At 50.5% G+C, this 18,851-nt stretch overlaps 1 protein-coding gene across 4 annotated transcripts in view; it reads left to right on the forward strand.

Moving 5' to 3' along the window:
- The first annotated feature begins 3,173 nt into the window (after positions 1 to 3,173).
- The window catches only part of NRP2 (neuropilin 2), a 117,023-nt gene continuing 101,345 nt past the window's right edge, over positions 3,174 to 18,851 (forward strand). For all 4 annotated transcript variants that reach the window (XM_030328334.1, XM_030328335.1, XM_030328336.1 and 1 more), the window contains exon 1: positions 3,174 to 4,120. In XM_030328334.1, coding sequence (XP_030184194.1) covers positions 4,048 to 4,120 — 73 coding nt within the window. In that variant the 5' untranslated portion in view covers positions 3,174 to 4,047. The remainder of the gene's footprint in view (positions 4,121 to 18,851) is intronic.

Consider the following 18,851-nt stretch of genomic DNA (forward strand, 5'->3'; position numbering starts at 1 on the left):
AATATAACATCTCAGAGCGGAGGTGTTCAATTGCTGGCCTGTTGAGCATCTGCATCAGAATCACCTAAAAAGTGTGTTTAAAACTAGAGATTCCCAGACACCACCCTAGATCTGACGAACCCGATCTGCAGGAAAACGGTGCCCAGAGATCTGAATTTTCCCTACTTGCCCTGGGTGATTCTGATGCACCCTCGAGGGTAGGACTGTCTAGCTGGGAACACCCATCTTTCCAGTGGGGTGTGGCCAGGTTACAGCTTTCTCGTACCATCTTTTACAAATCTGTTTTATGCTCCCCATATCCCGTCCTGTCAAAGGAATGGAATGTAGGATGGGATTATCTATTATTATTTCACAATTAAGGATAATGATGCGAAATGTCCCAGGTGAGTCAGTGATGCTGCCAGGAATCTCCACCTCACTAAGTTAGCTGTTTTCTAGAGAGTTCTGTATTTCTGTTAACAAGCCCATTGTTTCTGTCCATGTTACTAGTCTGTCTCTTGGTAGGCAGGCTCCTCGGTGGACTCACAAAATAATGAATAGTACGGAGCCTGGCTCCTCACCCCTGAACCTCCGGTCGAAACCAAACCAACTGCAGCCAACCCCCAGAGATTCCAAGTCTAGACAAAAATGGGCTGGCAGGTCTGAACCAGTCCCAGTCGGGAGAATTTCCCTAAAGATTTATTTGCCATCAGGCGCAAATGGGAATTTTGTTTAGTTCCCAAGAGTCCTTGGGAAGTCCTTGGAAGTCCTGGGTTAAAGAAATTCTAAGTCCTCCCTGGGCCCGTGGGCCCTTGTTCAGAGTGGCCTGGGGGCGATCCGGTCTCACTCTGACTCTTCCCTGGTCTGATAAAGGGTTTTGAGCTCCTGGAAGTAAAAGCGCAGCCAGAAGCGCTGCTCGCGGGTAGTCTCAGCATTGTTTATTGAGTGCTGCCCCCTAGAGGATACAAATGGTCTGGCAGCTTGGAGTCCCCAGGGCTCTGAACCAGACTCGCCCTCTACCCGACCGCAGGAGATCACTCAAATGGATTGACCAGAATGTCTTGTAGCACTTGTCCCAAGGACTGCCAGGAAATAAGTTAGCTCCCTCTTTAGGACACCTCTGAACAGTTAAAATCCGTAATACTGGGAATCAGGTCCAGGAACAGAGCACTGGAACCGACCCTTCTCCTTTGGTAACCAAGGACCTTCAAAGCAGCCTGATGGGGACCCTCAACCCTAAAACCCCAAGAGCAGAAGCCCAAAGTTGTCATTCTTATGGTTTCCCAATGGGCCTCAGTGTACTTCTTCTCTCCTCTTCCCTGTGCCCTTCACCTAAACTCTGGCTATAATGTTCTCGGAAACAAGATTCTTCCATGTGGGACACTTGCTAGAATGGCTTAGCACACCTGGTGAGTGGTGGTGGGGGGGGGGGGTGATACTAAATGACTTCCTGTATTCAGGCTGTGTTACTATAGATAGTGTTATTTGTCCTTAGGTTAGCATCTTGGCAATGACAGAAGCCAGGATCTCTGCTGAAGGTTCAAAATCCAGATTGCCTCTTAACCCCCATGAAATATTGATGAGTGGCAATCTTTCTGTGCAGTTAATGTTTAAACAGGAAAAAAAAAAGTAAATCTGGAGTTTTCAATAATGTGGGTGTGCTCTCAAACCAAGGAGAGAAGGAGGAACAGAAGGAAGAGAGAAAGAACGAAAGGTAGCCTTCAGGCCAGCCAGGGGATATGCTCCCTGGAAGAACGCACTAGGCCTCTGTTCAATGCCCTTTCAAACCAGGCATCTAAGATTAACAGTGTGATATGCAGCCAGTGGATTTACACAGTGCTGTAAGATCCCTCCATGGCTTGGCTCAACTATTTGCAAATCACTTCTGATTCAATTTTGTTTTGGTTATCTCAGTGTAAATAACAGTTAAGTGGGAGTTACAGATTTTTTCAAACACTAAAAGTGATAAACAAAGCTAATGGCAAGTCCAGATAAGGAGCAAAACCACCCAGAAGAATCCACAAGTGCAAGCAAAGAAATAAATGGGTAGTCGGATGTGTGTGTGCTTCTTGTCACCGAAACTTTATTTTTCTTGATCCGCAGAGTAGCAGAGAAGGTATATGCAGAGTGTTATTTAGACTGTTCTTGTTAGAGTCTTCATGATAATGTAGTAATAGGTGCTTAGTGAAGCAAGACAGTTTGGAATCCGCAAAGCCATCCTCAGAAACAAAGATACAAGTGTTGCCCCAGCTGTTAGCTTGCAACTCCCTCTAAACAGTTTTCACACCTCCATTTAAAAATAGTTGGCATAATGCGGTTTTCTTTCTCTGGGCGCTGTGACCACATTTCCATGGGGGAAAAGGTAGTCGTTACAGTAGCGTTTTGAGGAAAAGCCCTCGTGTACCTGTACTTTTGGGGAGGACTAGGGAGAACCGGGTTTAATTGCCTGAAGAAATTCTTTGCGGAAAGTCCCTCTCCTTCTGCTGGTTACAAGTTGGGTGCGCAGAGAGAACTAAATGCTCGCCCGGCGAGGACAGGAGTATGTTTGGGACACAACAAAGGATCTGAGTAGTAAGCGCACGAGTGTTTGGGGTTTTATTCAGCCTGGGCTGATGGTGTGTGCCGCCGCCACGCACTGCTGCCTGTGCGAACGCATGGCTGAGCTGCCGCCTGGTTCCCCACACCAAACACCGTACGCCACCCAACTCCTCCTGTAACGCCATTGCGCGTGGCATTGTGCTGGGTTCTACGTGTGTGGCCTCGGAGCCAGGGAATTTGGGGGGGAACAGGGATTTCCCCGATTTCCTGCGTAGTCTCCCCCGGGCGGGGACAACGCGGCCAAGGGCACTGCGCCCTGGAGGTGCCCCGGGGCGCTCCCTCTCCCCGGCTGTGCGCACGGGCGGCCGGGCGCAGCCAGCCGCGGAGGTGCCCGGGGTGGGCGGGAGGTGCCGGGTGGGAGAGAAGCGGCTGGGTGGGAGAGGAGAGCCTGGGTGGGAGACGCCTCAACTTTGATCGGGCCGCGGCTGGGGGGGGGGGGGGGGAACCGCCGCCGCCCCGCCCGAGCCGGGTGCCGCGGCGCTGGGCTGTGCGCCGCTCGTCTCCGCGGCTGCCTCTTTAATCAGGAACACAGAAGGGGCGGGCCCTGAGCCGGCGCGTAATCGGATAGCTCTGCCGCGGCTCTGACATCCACATGCTGCTCGGCCTGAAAAGGCTGGGGGGAGCCGGTGGGGAAGCAGAGAAGGCGAGCGAGGCACCAGCCCGCAGCCCGCCCCCGGCACATCCTCAGACGCGCAGACCGCGGCGAGGCGCTGGGCGAGGTGGAGGTGAGGGCGGGCGCGAGCGAACTCGGAGAGGGGCTCGCTCACTCCCAGGCGATCCCAGCCGCCGCCGCCCCGCCAGCAGCAGCAGCAGCAGCAGCAGCAACAGCAGCAGCAGCCGCCGCCGCCGCCGCAGCTTCTTTCCTCGGACTCCCCTCGTCTGGCTGGCCGAGCGGGTGTAGTCGTTGGGAGGCTCCCGCTAGGGGAACCCGGCGAGGGCAAGAGCGGGGCGGCCGCCTCTCCCACTCGGGCCGTCCGGCGGTCGGTGCCTCCGCCCGCGTGTCGGTCCCGGGTGCCTGGAGATGTGTGTCAGTTTACGCCTCTGAGATCACACAGCTGCCTGGGGGCCGTGTGATGCCCAAAGCAAGTCTGGGCTTTTATTTTTATTATAATTTTTTTTTTTTACGCTTGGCTTTCGGGAAATATTCGTGATGTTGTAGGATAAAGGAAATGATACTTTGAGGAACTGGAGAGGACATAGATGCGTTTTGTTTTTAAGAGAGGAAGCCCGTCCCCCCTTCCTGGCTTGCTCCCGCTTTGCTGATTTCAAGAGCCACCCTCCTCTTAGGTGAGAATCCAGCAAGAATAAAGGTGAAGACGGGCCGACAGGACCCAGGAGGGAAACCCTGACCATTAGAAACCTTTGCAGAAGACACTGTAAGGAAGAACGTAAGAGAGAGAAAAACACAAAGACTTAAAATTTTACAAGACATCTACAAATCCAGCTCTGGAGAGAGCCTCCTTCGCCAAAATGGATATGTTTCCTCTCACCTGGGTTTTCTTGGCTCTCTACTTTTCAGGACACGAAGTGAGAGGCCAACCAGGTAAGCCCCTAAAAGTTTTTTTTTCTTTTTTTCTGTTCATTTCAACATGCTTTTCCCTTTAAAAGCAACCGCTCATTCTGGGCACATGGGATGGCATAGAAGGAGGCTCCCTCAATACTAAATAACTTAAAGAGAGATCCCAGCCGGCCCTCCCTATACCACCACCGCTTCTAAAACCCAACTTTTCTCTCCTGCTAGCACTGTGTGTGTGTGTGTGTGTGTTTTGAAACATAGACAGAATCTGGCGGTGTTCAGATGTCACATATGGACTGAATCAAAGGTTTAAAAATACTACAAAGCCTTTGCATTACAGTTTTTGGGATTTTTTTCCCCCTGTCTTGAGGCAGAACACATCTCCCTTGAGTTTCTTCAACCTAGCCAGTGAAATATAAATCATTTGCATTCTCTCCACTTAGCTCCATTGAGCAATGTTAACTGAAGGGCTTGGGAAAGACAAGAGTCTAGTTTTGGTTTTCCAATGCTGTGGATTCTTTGCAGACTGTGTGGATACGCCTCAGAATCCTAGGGCTCAGGCTGATGGAGCAAGTTGGCCTGCGGCTGAGCTGGGGGCTTGGGGCTGGGCTGGGCGCTGTTGGCTACCCAGGCGCTGGTCGTCCCCGCTCTCCTTCCTGCATCCATGTGTTTTCTGGGAAAGTAAATCATGTTCTTTTAAAAATCCGTATTAGATAAAACAGACTGCGTGGCCTTCGAAGGTCTCTTACTCTTGTGAAGTGGTTAGAAACTTTTGAGTGGAATTTGTTCTCAACCACTGCCAAAAAGGGTGTGTGGACAGACTGCAGAGATAAGGACTGCAAGGCCCAGAACAGTCTGGGGCCAGTATTTGGCAGCGGGGAGGTGGGCTGGCAAGGGGCACCCTGCCTGAGCAGGGATTTCTGGTTGCAGGGAATCCAGTGGGGCTTGTCCTTCCTTCCCCACACCACTCTCCAGGGTGAACCTCTCTCCCCTCTGAGAACAGTGTCTGGAATCTGACAAAACTCTTGGAAGCTGCTACAGGTGATTGAGAATGGGGGAAACCATCTATGGAGGAAATAGGGGAAAGAGAAAGAGGAGATAAAGCCTGGCTGAAGTGCCCTTACCGGTAGGCACCTCCAAGGCTATGGCCGCAGTGGTAGGGTTAACCCCTTGCAGCAGCTCCCTGGGCACGTCCCCCCCTTTCCCCCATCAGAGCGGGCTAGTGGGTCCTGTGGGCGCCTAAAGGGGAAGCTTTGCGCCTGGTGCTCTGGTTATCACCGCCAACACACCCCATTTAAGCTTGAGTGTTTATTTGAGGGGAAGGAAGCCTGAGGAATGCCCTTGCTATCGAAATCCACCCGTTTGCTGCTCCTTCTCTGCCATAGCTGGTCTTCAGGGCAGCTGCAAATCGTTATCAAAGAGATGGGTGCAGGTCCCACTTGGGGAGATTTCCTGTGTCTCCCCATTCCCTCTTGCCTTAATTCTAAGTTCCCAGCTTGAAGCGAAATTAAATTACCTCCCACAGACCTAGATGCTGCATAAATTATGTATGTTTGTGTGATTCGCTGTGTGTGTGTGTGTGTGTGTGTGTGCGCGCGCGCGCGCACGCGGGGAAGATGCCCACGGTATATTATGTATTCAGGCACGGACTCTAGTAGGCCCCGGCGAGCGCGCGCACACTGGGGCACACACCGGCATGCGCGCGCGCGCACGCACACACACACACACACACACACACTCGCAACACACAACTTCAGGTTCTGTGTTCTCTGCGGAGCGGGAGGGGTCGTGAAGACTCAGGGGCCATCTCCTACCCCAGATGTTCGCACATCTGTCCCCGAGCTCTGCGCGAAGTGTACGTTTGTGTGCGACACCCGCTCGAACCCACTCCCGCTCTGCCACCTGCCTTTCGCGCTCTCTGCAGAACCCCCTCCCACCCTCGCCCCGGGCCGCGCTGCGTCACTTCTAGAGAAGCCCAGAGGCGCTGAGCGCGGGGCAGGTCATCCAGTACGACGCTGCTGCAGCAGCCTTACCGCCGGGGTGGGATCCCCTCGTGGGACGCGGAGCTGGGACCCGCCCTAGGTGGATATTCTCCAGCCCCTTGAAAAGGCGAAAGCAAGCCGCAGGGAGCTCGGACTTCCTGTTGGAGCACCCGACTGGCACCCGGGGAGCTGGCAGCGGGTGGCAAAGGGCGAGGCCCTGCTAGACCTCTGACTCACCCGGTGCGCGTCTGCCGGGAGGGGGCCGAGCCCAGCCGGCGGCAGCGGCGGCGGGAACCCGTTCCGAGAAGGAGTCAGGGGAAAGGGAGGGCGGAAGGTGCATGAGGGGGAGCGACTGAGCAAATAACCCTGTGGCCGCGGCGGCACTCTCGGACTGGCGGGCAGCAGGGAGGCCGCGCGGGCTGCGCGCATCAGGCTCCCCCACTCTCTGCCACGCTGCCTCGCCAGATCGTAGCCGCGCCGCCGACCTGCCTCCCTCCTCCTGGGCTCGGGGCCGCTCCGAGGACCCAGACCGGAGCGCCCCCTCCTGCCTTCCGCGCTCTGCTCCGCGCTGAATCTCTCCCCTCCCCCGCCGCCCCTGGCGGGCCGGCTCCGCGGGGCTGAGGCGGAGCAGGGGATGGGAACGCTGGCGAAGCTGGGACGCGGGAAGCCGGGGTGGGATTTCGGAATCCGGGGCGGAGAGGGGCGGAAAGGAGCCAGCTCTAGCCGCGGGAATGCGCGCAACTTCCACTGCCCCTAGTAGCGCCCAGCGCCCGCCGGTGCGCCTGAGCAGGTGAAGAGCACGCGGCGCGCCGGCATCCACGTGGTGGGGACGTGGTGGGGACGTGGTGGCCCCCCAGCCCGCCCCAGCCCTCCGCGCCGCCTCTAACGCCGCATCGATTTGTTTGGGCTGAGCAGCAGAAACACAGCCGAACGATCCATAAACATTCTATTAGGCAAAAATATTCCCAGCGAAAGCAAAACCAAGGCTCGGGCCTGGGAGAACTTGGCCGCCTCCAACTCCTCCAGCCTTGTCGCCTCCTCCTCCTGACTAAGGACACCCCCAGGGAGAGGCTTGCGGCATTTCCTCCACGCTGCCCACTGCCAGAAAGTTAAGTCGCCGCTGCGGCTCTCCGCTCGGGAGAAACCTGCAGTCGCCGGCGCGGTCCGCCTCCCCTCCCCCGCCGCCTCGCTCCTTGCTTTTCCACGTGAGAAAAAATATTCACGGCCAATGCTTCATTTTCACTGATTGATTTCTTTTTAATATCAATACAAGTTAATGGAGGCGAGGCGAGCGGTGATTAAACGGCTGCCCCCACCCTTTGCCTCCGGCTGACTGCACCGCAGTTTTTCCAACCGGGTCCCGGGCGCCCGGCGGCTGGGTGGGGGGCACCCGCAGAGCCAACGTCCTGGGGCTGGCGGGGGGTGGTGGTGGAATGAACCGGTTGCTCCTCTGGGAACCGTGGGGGTGGGGTGGGAATCAGCTTTCCTGGCAAGCTTAGAGGATCCGGCTCATCCTTGTCGCAGCTTCTGCGGCTCCGGTTGAATTTCTCTGGAAGGGGAGGGGATCCACACTCTGGTTTACTGGCGTGTGCTCAATGCTCGCTGCCCTCCCTCCGCCTCCTTTCCTTTCGTTTTCAGACTGAGTGGAGAGCCCCCTGGCGCTGGCCACTCGTTGTCAGCGCCTGGCCTCGAAACTCCCCTTTGCTCGAGTTGATGGGGGGTGGGTCTGGGGTTTGCTCGGGAAATCATTCAGGCCCTGACAATGGGCTTCTTCAGATGGTGGCAACTCCCAGCCCCAACGCCCCTCCTCACCACTTGGGGCCCAAAGAACCCGGACCCTATAACCAACAACTTCCCCCGCACTCCACCCGCACCCCCCCCCCCCAGCTTTGATCTGTGCTTGGCTTTAAACACCATTGCCATGGACACGGGGCAGACGCGGTCAATCAACCTTGCGTCCGGAATGGATGATCAGATAAGAGGTCTAAATTGTCTGTGGGAGATAGGTCTGGGTTCAAACAAATCCTAAATGAGAAGCAGTGACGTTCTAGGCGCCCTTACTGGGCAAACGTTCTTTTTTAGCCTGTCTCCCCAAAATGCGGGTTGACTATGGGTAGGTATAGATACAATAATTTGCAAGGAAAACTGTGAACTCCTAGATTGTACACAGACAGCCTGCTCTATGCTCTGGGGACTGGTCTCATGCCCACATTCAACGTGTGCCCAGTAAACTTTACCCCATAAACAGCCACTGGAGGTAATGAAGCTGTTACCAACTGCCAACAGAACACACAGTGCAAACAGTGGAAAGAAGAGAGCTCCCCTTGAGTGTTCCAGGCAAGCACCTTCTTGTCCAAGATGTGCCTAGTGGAATTGTGAATGCCCAAGCAGCACCACTGGTTTGGACTTTGATGCCATTCTGCAGAGCCCTCCGATTAAGTCACAGAGCACACAACTGGCAAAATGGAAGGTTGGAAGGCTCCAGTGACTGGGACCCCAGGCTGTCTAGACAGGACTCCTGCTGTCTACCAAATGGCTCTCATCCCCTGCTGTTGAATGTGAAGTCCATATTCTGCAACCAGAAAGGCCAGTTCCTATCTTTGTAGTACAGAAAAAGTTAGGAGCCCAGATGCCAATTCATATGCAATGAGGCATGAATGTAAACAAGAGCTGGGAGGGGTCTGGGGGGCGTCACTGGGGCGAAACGCCATGGACTCAGGTGATTCTGAGGCCCCTACTTGGTGTCTTTCATTCAGCTGCTCATTAAAGTAATCAAGAGAATGAGCTGACTTTGGGTGACCAGAGTGTGGGACAATTCTTGGTTGACTGAATTCAGAGCCAGGTTCATTGGTAAGAGTTTTCAGAATACATTCCCCAGAAGTCGAGGGAAAGATGAGGAAATAGAACTGAGATTTTTTTCCTTTTGTAAAAGATGGAGCAGAAGCATAACACCTTCCGGGGCGCCTGGGTGGCTCAGTCAGTTAAGCGGCCAACTTCGGGCGGCTCAGGTCATGATCTCGAAGTTCGTGAGTTCGAGCCCCGCGTTGGGCTCTGTGCAGACAGCTCAGAGCCTGGAGCCTGCTTCAGATTCTGTGTCTCCCTCTGTCTCTGCCCTTCCCCCGCTCGTGCTCTGTCTCTCTCTCTCTCTCTCCCTCTTTCTCTCAAAAATGAATAAACGTTAAAAAAAATTTTTTAAAGCATAATACCTTTCTATTTCTTGCGTGGATGAAAAAGGACTTGAAAAGTAACATCTGGGCGGTAGTTTATGTGATCATTAACATATTTTAGGTATTTTGTCATTTGACCATTGTTTCCCACTGTATCATCATCGTTGAGGCACCCTCTTTGAATGGCAGATAGGAGTTTGATCCCCAAAAGTTAGTCTTTGTACCTTTCCTTCCAGGTAAAGAATTCGCTTTTCTTCCTTTTCTTTTTTAATTAACCCACTCATGGAAGATACCGCAGAAGTTTGTCCTAGAGAGCCTACAGCATTTTTTAAAGCTTTATCTGCCTTGATGAGAAATGGCCTAGGGGCTTAATGGTTTCATTACCTAACAGGATTCGGTGAGGCTGGATTCCTGGACACAGTGGCCCTGTAGCATGACTGGCCCTCCAGGAGAAAGCATCTTCTGAAGGTTTAGGAAGCTGTCAAGTTTAGATAAGGCTGAGCTCCCATCCTATGGGACCTTGGTTGTATTAATAAGAAGAAATTAATTTTTAACCACTGGGAACGTTGCCAAATTATGTGACCTTTGGCAGACCAGCTGTGCTATAAAAATAAATCCCCCGTTTCTGAAAATGCTGCTCCTATCCAGTAGAACAATAACAATGTGGCATTTAGGATAGGGTTGAGTGGGGTTGAGAAAAGGAGACAAATGGGAGTTGCCAGCAAAAAACCCCGCAATGTTGTGACACATGGTTTCAGACCTGAAACATCTATCCACACCACCCTCCCTCTAGAGCCAAAGACATACGTTGGTTTCCAGTACACAGGAAAGACAGTCAGGATGACAAGAAGCTGGGTGCCAGCGTGTGCAGGCAGTGGAGAAGGTGTCAAGTGCTTCTCGCCCTCCCCACAGCCCAGCCTTGAACACGTCTCTCATTGTTCACGCAGACAGATTACTGGCACAGGAAGAGAAAAGGGAGTTTTCACCCAGGCAAAACATTTGTCTTTCCGTAAATGGCACTAAATAAGTTTGTCACATAGAGGTTTGGGGGAGCCCTTCTTTGGGCTTCCCAGCTTCTGAGGTACAGAAGCCAGACGGCCTAGGTTTAAAATCCAGCTCGGCCATTTGCCAGCTCTGTGGTCTAGAACACTTAATCTCTCTGTACCTCAATTTCTTTTTCTGTAAAGTATGTTTGATAGTAATACCTGCTCCATAGGTTTTTGTTTTGTTTTGTGCTATGCCAGATTACATAGAATACTATTTGGCCCATATCAAGCCTATTCTAAAGGCACTTAATCACTGTATCTCATGACCATAGGAAGCACATTATAACCATTGTAGTATGTTTATGTTATTTTTATTTTTTTTTTAATTTTTTTTCAACGTTTATTTATTTTTGGGACAGAGAGAGACAGAGCATGAACGGGGGAGGGGCAGAGAGAGAGGGAGACACAGAATCGGAAACAGGCTCCAGGCTCTGAGCCATCAGCCCAGAGCCTGACGCGGGGCTCGAACCCACGGACCGCGAGATCGTGACCTGGCTGAAGTCGGACGCTTAACCGACTGCGCCACCCAGGCGCCCCTGTTTATGTTATTTTTAATAAGTAAATAATTATTCTTTCTCGGCTCTTACCCCACTGAACGTTTGTCTATGTTTTATAAGCTTCAGATTATCACTCACACTGTTCTTCAGAGAGCAATAGTCTTTGCTGGATTTTCATCTAAAATTTACGTCTCCTCGTTGCCATTTTTTTCTCTCCTTGTTCTTCTGCTTTCAGTGCTCTCGCCTCTACTTATTTTTTATCTCTCTCCTTTCCTTCCCTTCCCTTCCCTTCCCTTCCCTTCCCTTCCCCTCCCCTACCTTCCCTTCCCTCCCCTCCCTTCCCTCCCTTTCCTTCCCTTTCCTTTCCTTTCCTCCCCTTTCCTCCCTTTCCATCCTTCATCACAGAAGGTGTGCTCAGCAGGGAGCACTCTGTGCAGGGTGCTCCCCTGAATGTGCAATAACTTCTACTCTGGCATTAAAGCCCCTCAGCAGCTGAACTCAAGAAAGTCATCATAAAGACAAAATAGCTTTTACCCAGCAAGACTCTTAATAATCCCATTTCCCTCTGGGTCTTCATAAAAGAGTCAGGATCTAATCCAGAAAAAAAAGGAGGGGTGGGGGAGCTGGGAATAACAAAAGGAAAGCTCTCCCCAGTAGTGTGCAGAGGACGGGGCTGCTGGCCTGCTTAATGCACAAAGCCAGTGATACCCTGCTCACTGCCTCCAAGGATCCTGATAACCGGTGATCTGGGCTCTGGCCAGTCTTTCAGCAAAGAAGATAGAGGGAATTGCAAATTACTGGGCCGAGCCGTAATAATAATTGCTTTGATAAAGGCAAAAAATAAAACAGATGTGCCCTAAAGGCATAATGGGGGCCAGGGGAAGGGAGATGGGGAGATAGAAGTAGAGAGAAAGGAACTGAAACCCAGCAAGAGATAATCTGTTACCAGCAAACAGCTTAGTGACGAAGAAGTAATGTGCATCTTCCTGCTGCTACTGACAACAAATATCTAGAACTCACCTCTCGAAGAGTGAGGGAGGCCAAGAGACCCTCAGATAAATTATTTTTACCATCATTAGGATTAAGATGTAAATATCCTTTGACCTGCATCATTATTAGCGGAGGCTTAGAGTGTCTTTGGAGACATGGTTCACGGGACTCAACCCTGCCTCATGACCAGGTATTATTGTTCCAAACAAGTTAACTGAAACTCTCGGTTCACCACAGAAACATCTCCGCATTCAATAGCAGCTACGGGCTGGGGAAGAGGAGTCGTACTAGAGAAGCAGAATGATTGTGTTGAGGCTTCCTCGGAGTCCGTGGCAGCTAGGGCTGCTTCTGGTGTTATGTTAGGCAGCTAGTAACTGAATAATTCACCAAACGTCACCGAGTCTGACTTTTGGGTAAGACTCTGAGTCTGATCCTATCAAGTTCACCGAGGAAGGAGTCACACCCTCGAGTTGCCGCGGTGGAGAAGAACAGATAAGGCCTTCCGGAGCCCTCACAAGCCTTAGAAGGACATTAAAGAGCTTCCGTCTCGGAGGTTCCAGACAGGGAGCGGGGAACAGTAGTCTTGGTGTGAGGCACCAGGGAGGGAAGGGTGGAGGTCACATCTGAGCCCGGGTGGAGAGGATGGATGGGCGTTAGAGCTGGAAAAGGTGTAATAGGGGAAGATGGGAGCAGAGGAATGGACACTGGTGTATTTGGGGAACACTCAGGAGCTGCAGTTTAGAACGTGTGGAGGGAAATGATTGCAAAGAAGGTCGGAAATGATAGGTTCGGCTAAATGCAAGGCCCCGTTGCCAGGCCTCGGGAGTTGGATTTCATTCACTAACCAATGGGGAGCCATTGACGTTTCAACATAAGCCTTCAGCTAATCAAAATAAATGGAAAAAAATATTATATTACCTTTTATTCTCCTTTGGTTTTTGGAGAGACCTCAAAATTATTCTTCTTCCATTTCCTTCCCCAAATGTCTGTTGAAATGGTCAGGAATTGTAATCCCAGATCTCTCATCAAGGGCATCAAAATTGCATTTGCAATGAGGGCTGGAAAAGAGTGGACATAAATATAAACTAATGCTATTATATTGACTGCCCTATTGGAATTGCATTTGTTTCTGATATAAGATGACAAATAACAAGGTTACCACAGGTGGCATGATTCGAGGTCAGAGGGGGTCATCGCATCGAACTTACGTTGTAACACTGAAATGAAGGTTCATTTTTAGAATCCAGATTAAGGGGGGAAGACTTTCCAAAGGGCCTACTTCCAGACCCAATTTCCAGTTCTGTCCCCTCTGAATCCACGGGAAGTGTTTCCGAAGCAAAAGCCTGCCTGGTTCCTCACTCCTCTCTCCATGCTCACAGGCTGGCCTCATTCCCTCTCTCTCATCCCCTCCATCCTGTCCTCCCGGAGGTTCTTTTATTCAGATTTTGAACTTTATCACTGCAAAAGTTCACAGAGATTTCCATTTGCTGTGCCTTCAGGAGTACATCACTCAATGGCACCCGGCCCCATAAATTGAATAGATTGAATCCCCTCCCAGTTGCCTTAGGAAGTGGTCAAACAGCCACATTCCTAGGCTGATGGATCGGTTCATTTCTTCCCAGCTTAAGCCAAGATACAGATTTTATGAGACTGTCTTGTGACAGACTGAAGTCGCTTTGAATAAAACAAAATCCAGCCTCGGCTCCCAGAAATAACTCTTAAAAAGCAGCTTATCCGGGGTTAGCGAGCAAAATTTGGTTAAAACCCTGAGCGGAGGACTTAGATGATTCAGGCAAGGGATTTGAAGAAACTCTTCTTGGGCTTTCCTTTTATGCATCGCTGTTGTGGACACGCACACACACACTGCTGAACATCCACACTATTTATTAAGCATGCAGCCACAGACTCAGTTAAGGAGAGAAACTCACGTCAGTAGAGCTAATGTGATTAAAAGAGACATTTGAACTCTCCATAATGCAAGACAGGCATGTTCATCGGAAAAATCCTAGAGGTTGTTTCAAGGCTTACCAAACAGAGGAAACAGAAGTGACACCTTGAACAAATGTCTTGTTCTCTAGGAGGGGAGACCAGTTTTTAAATTTTTGGTTCCACCTATCGGTTGTATCGGATCTTTTCCTCACCTCATTATACAGGCTTCGCATTTTAGAACTGGAACTGACCTTTAGAATCACTCCCCTCATTTTACAGATGAGAAAACAAAGGCTCAGAGGTGTGTACTGACTTACCCGAGGTCACACAGCTTGCCCGTGGTGAGACCATATTGAAGACAAGGCTTCTTGTTAGTCAAGTGGCAAGGTGACAACCGTCTCTCTTTTCAAGTAGGAGAAAGAGCTTCTTCTTTGCCTTGCTACTAATAATTTAAAGAAGGAAATGCTGTAGAAGTGGAAACAGGATGGGGTTATGCTGTGGACAAAGGATAAATTATTTAATAAATAAAGGACAGTATTTTCATAGGAAATGAGACCGACTGCTTTTCTCCACCAAGTGTATGGCCCTCAGGTACATACAAGAAATAGATGTTTGGGGTGGCTGGGTGGCTCGGTCGGTTAAGTGTCCGACTCTTGATTTCAGCCCAGGTCATGATCTTGTGGTTAGTGAGTTCCAGCCCCACATCGGGCCCCGTGCTGATGGCGTGGAGCCTGCTTGGGATTCTCTCTCCTTCTCTCTGTGCTCCTCCTCCTCTTGCTCTCTGTATCTTTCTCAAAATAAATAAAAATAAACTTAAAAAGAAAAAGAAATAGGTGTCTTCCAATCAGCCTACTCCTTCTCTTTCACAAGGCATTTTAAAGTAATAAGGGAACTGATGCCTAGTTCGGTGGGTGTCACGTCCTGTTCCAAGAAGCCCAATCTTCTTACGGAGAAAGCCCCTCAGAGGTGATGAGGGAACTGCGGGGCCCAGACTCAACACCTCTTCTCGTCACCCTACCTCCTGCATCCAAGAGAGCTCCACTTCTCTCTGCTTTGGACACTGGAGTTCTGGGTAGAGTTTTATCCAAAGAGAAAACAAACACCTTCTAAGAAGAATTTTGAAAACTACACGCTTCATCCCACTTCATTCAATCCACTCATTGAATTACAGTTTAGGAAGCTGAGACCCAGGAAGGTCACCAAGAATCCAAGTGCCGTGTCCCCTCTTAACTACTCTCAGACCGCCCCACCCCGCTTTGTTACCCCAGACCCACCTCCAACAACAGCCGGACTCTCCAATCCCACCTTCAGCGAGTCCTAAACGTCCATTTTTGCCCAGGACTTTTTTTTCAGTTCGGCTAACCCAGGTGATCTGATTTTTCTCCCTTTGCTGTGAGACTGCCAGCTTTCTGTCGCCTGGTGTCACCTGGTGTCTCTCCCTGTCCTGAAGTAAGCCATTGCCATTCTAATTATTTAAGAGTACTCATGGGGCGCCTGGGTGGCTCGGTTGGTTGAGCATCCGACTCCGGCTCGGGTCATGATCTCACGGTCTGTGAGTTCAAGCCCCGCGTCAGGCTCTGTGCTGACAGCTCAGAGCCTGGAGCCTGTTTCAGATTCTGTGTCTCCCTCTCTCTCTGCCCCTCCCCTGTTCATGCTCTGTCTCTCTCTGTCTCAAAAATAAATAAACGTTAAAAAAAAATTTTTTTTTAAAGTACTCACAACAGTCAGGCTTCTTTTAGTGAATCCCGCTGTCAAGGTTAAGCCATAGAGTGTTCCTTTAAAACAACTTCTGTTGAATTTCCTTAGAAGGTGACCAGATTTTTTTTTTAAGATTTTCTTTTATTCCTTATGACTTCCTAAAAATCTGATGTTACGGAGGAACTACGGTTTGTCCTAAATTGGGTTCTGTAGGAGGGCGAGTTCCTTCCGAGGCTGGCAGAACACCTTAGAATTGTTAAGTGGATGAATACAAAATCCCTTTACCGAGATCAGGAGCTAGTTTACCTGCAGGCAGCATCAGATGATACTTAGGTGACCAGCAAAACAAGGGCACCGGAGGAAGAGAAAACAAAAACAAAAACGAAAAAAGAGAGACAGAAAGATACAGATGTCCGAAATAATCTGACATTTCATATGTGAAATAAAAACACCTAGATACTCATCTTGGAGGAAAAAAAAATCAGGCCTCTGTGACTTTAGGACTTTCTTTCCAACTACATCTAGAGGTGTCACTTTAATCCTTTTATTCTTGGGCCTCCGAGGTCTTTATCTGGCCTCAGCTGACTCATCCCTCAGGCTTCCCTCCCAGATGTAGGAGAAAACCCCATCGGAACAGCCCAGGCCTGGGTTTGCCTGCTCCTCTTTGGGAAATGAATTTGCCCCAGGTGAAAGGTATTCACAAAATGGTTGGAGAAAGAAGTCCCTTGTTAACTCACCAAACAGGCTCGGTAGCTCAAACTTCACCAGGGTCAACTCCCCTTCAGTATGTGGAGACTGGCCTAAAGGGGTTTGCCCTTGAGTTCAGCTCTCTTTTGCCTGGGCCGGACTCCTCTGAGACAGGACAGAGAGCATTTATGCTGTTCCACATAATACAGGGGGACACAATACAGGCCTCCAAGGTAATAGATGGTCAGAAGAAAGTCCAGCTCATTTCGGTTGGGGGTGTCTTTGTATTTAAGAAATGAAGGGCCCCCAATGGGGCGCCTGGGTGGCGCAGTCGGTTAGGCGTCCGACTTCAGCCAGGTCACGATCTCGCGGTCCGTGAGTTCGAGCCCCGCGTCAGGCTCTGGGCTGATGGCTCGGAGCCTGGAGCCTGTTTCTGATTCTGTGTCTCCCTCTCTCTCTGCCCCTCCCCCATTCATGCTCTGTCTCTCTCTGTCCCAAAAATAAATTAAAAAAGTTGAAAAAAAAAATTAAAAAAAAAAAAAAAAAGAAATGAAGGGCCCCCAAACCTGGATATGAAATATCCATTATCAAGAGGAGGTGTAGAGGGATTAAGTGTGTTTTCCTCACAAGTTTTACTGATATATTTCAAGAATTCAGTTCTCTCCAAGAAAAATAGGGACAGAAATTCTAGTATTTATCTTGGTGGATATATGTCTGCGCAAATGATGTGTGATATTTTATGAGAGGGTGTGAAAGTGTGTGCAGGACTGAAGTGTGACTTTCTAATATGTCTACGTACCCGATATATGTGCAATATCCACGTCTGTGTGTGTTTCTGAGTGTGAGGGCCATCCACACAAGAATGTGAGTTTATAAATGTTTGGGTATCGAAAGGGTTAACCACACAAAAGCAAAGCAGATGTTTTAATGAGTTTTCAAAAATTTTAATAAAGCACCTTGATTTTCTTCAGATAAAGAAAGGACAGAAAGAGATGTGTTACTCCTTTATCTTTCAGTTAAGTTTTTACCGTGGAAAATACAGACTACCAGCCATGGGTTCTGTATCATTTAAAAGTGTTTTCTGAGTGGGAAAATGATTGCTCCTGGTGTGGATGAGAAACGAAACCTGCCTATGAGGAAGTTTCCTGTCTTTATTGCTGATGATGTGTGCCCGGTCTAATTACTAAAAGCTTGAACTTGGTGGTGGGGGGAGGAGGGGCAGAGTGGAAAATTGAGGAGGAGAAGTTCTTCTTTCAGGAGCAGCTGGAGAGAAGCAGGGCAGGGGTGGGAGAAGGAGGGAGAGGGGGTGGATGATGTGGAAACCATAACAGTTACTAAACAGGAGCTCAGCTCAGGTTCCCTCTGATGAGGTCCGAGGCGAAAAGCGCGGTTTGGGGTGAGTGTGCGGCAGGGCAATACTCTTCAGCAAAATAGCTAGCAGAGGAGGGGAACCCAGTTGAAACTTCCCTCTCCTGCTAGCGTGGTAAGAGCAGCTGGTGATCGAAGCCCCCACACCGCTGCTTTCTCAGAGGGTCCCTCTCAGCCAGTTTCACGTGCATGAATGAGCCAGCACCAATGGGCCACAACGTGACTTGCTGCAAGTTGTCGGGTGCCCGACATGGCGGTGGCACGGGCACCGGGGCAGGCTGTGGGGGTTGGCTGCAGAGGAGTGGGCGGCACCGGGCCTCACTGCTGGCCTCCTCTCTGTCTGTGCGGGAGGGCTGGGCCCATTGTCCTGCTGGACTGGGGAGGGTGCGGGGTCATTAGTTAGAGGATGATGTGGCCGCTGCTAGGCAGAGGAAATGGCCTGCTTTTGTTTTCCACCCAGTAGGAAGTGGAACCTGAATCCATTAGATTCTGGGCAGTTCAGCACAGCACAGTTTGAGCTCTCGGAGGCACGATGCCTAAAAGGCTACTTGTGTGGATTTGTGTGTCCCAACCACCATTGTGCGGCGTGCCCATCTTTTATGCATTTAAAGCCCGTCAGGCCGGTAATCTAAAGCAGAGGTCTGGGAGACAGTAATGCCAACAGACATGGGGGATAGTAAAGTGCACCTGTAGAGTTAAAAAATGCATGACCCTTTCCCTCAAAGAGTGAACACGGGAGAAAGACCCCGTCCTGTAGGGTGGCTGCTGAGCCGTAATACATAATTCACGGGCCCATGCTGCTCCATGCAGATGGCGATATTAAATCGTGATTGATGCCAAGAGAGGCATGCATCTCAGGAAGGTCTCCAGGAGGCTTCTGAATATTTCCAGGGCTCTTGTGCCTTCCCGTCTTCTGTTCTACTGTGGTATTAAGCAAAACCCCCATTCCCCAGGAACCCCTCCTGGGGATGACAGAACTTCACTCCCCAGTACAGGAGATTCTTCAAATGTCAGCGCCCACCTTGTCTGCCTTTGAAGTCGCCCCCTCGCCTCCTGGCTCACGTGAAGCTGTTTACCTCCAGCCAGGCACCGCTGGGAAGGTGGGGGCCGTTACATCCCCTGCAGCCTCCTTTCAAATGGCTGGTTACTGGTTGCCGCCGGACAAAGCAGCAGCACACCCTGGTGGTGGTGACCGGGCAGGAGGGACAGTGGGTAGAAAGCGAGAGAAAAGCACAAAGCACTTTTGTCGAAACTCTGAGGTCAGAGCCAGTGAATTCTGCGATGCAGATTTTTTCCACTTGGTGTATAATGAAATAATAAATCAAATTTGTGGTGTATGTGGAATTAAATGTTTGGGGCTTTTGCTTTTTCTTTCTTAAAAAAAAAAGAAGAAG

Source organism: Lynx canadensis, chromosome C1 (genome assembly GCF_007474595.2).
Source record: "Lynx canadensis isolate LIC74 chromosome C1, mLynCan4.pri.v2, whole genome shotgun sequence".
In the NCBI taxonomy this organism is placed as follows: domain Eukaryota; kingdom Metazoa; phylum Chordata; class Mammalia; order Carnivora; family Felidae; genus Lynx; species Lynx canadensis.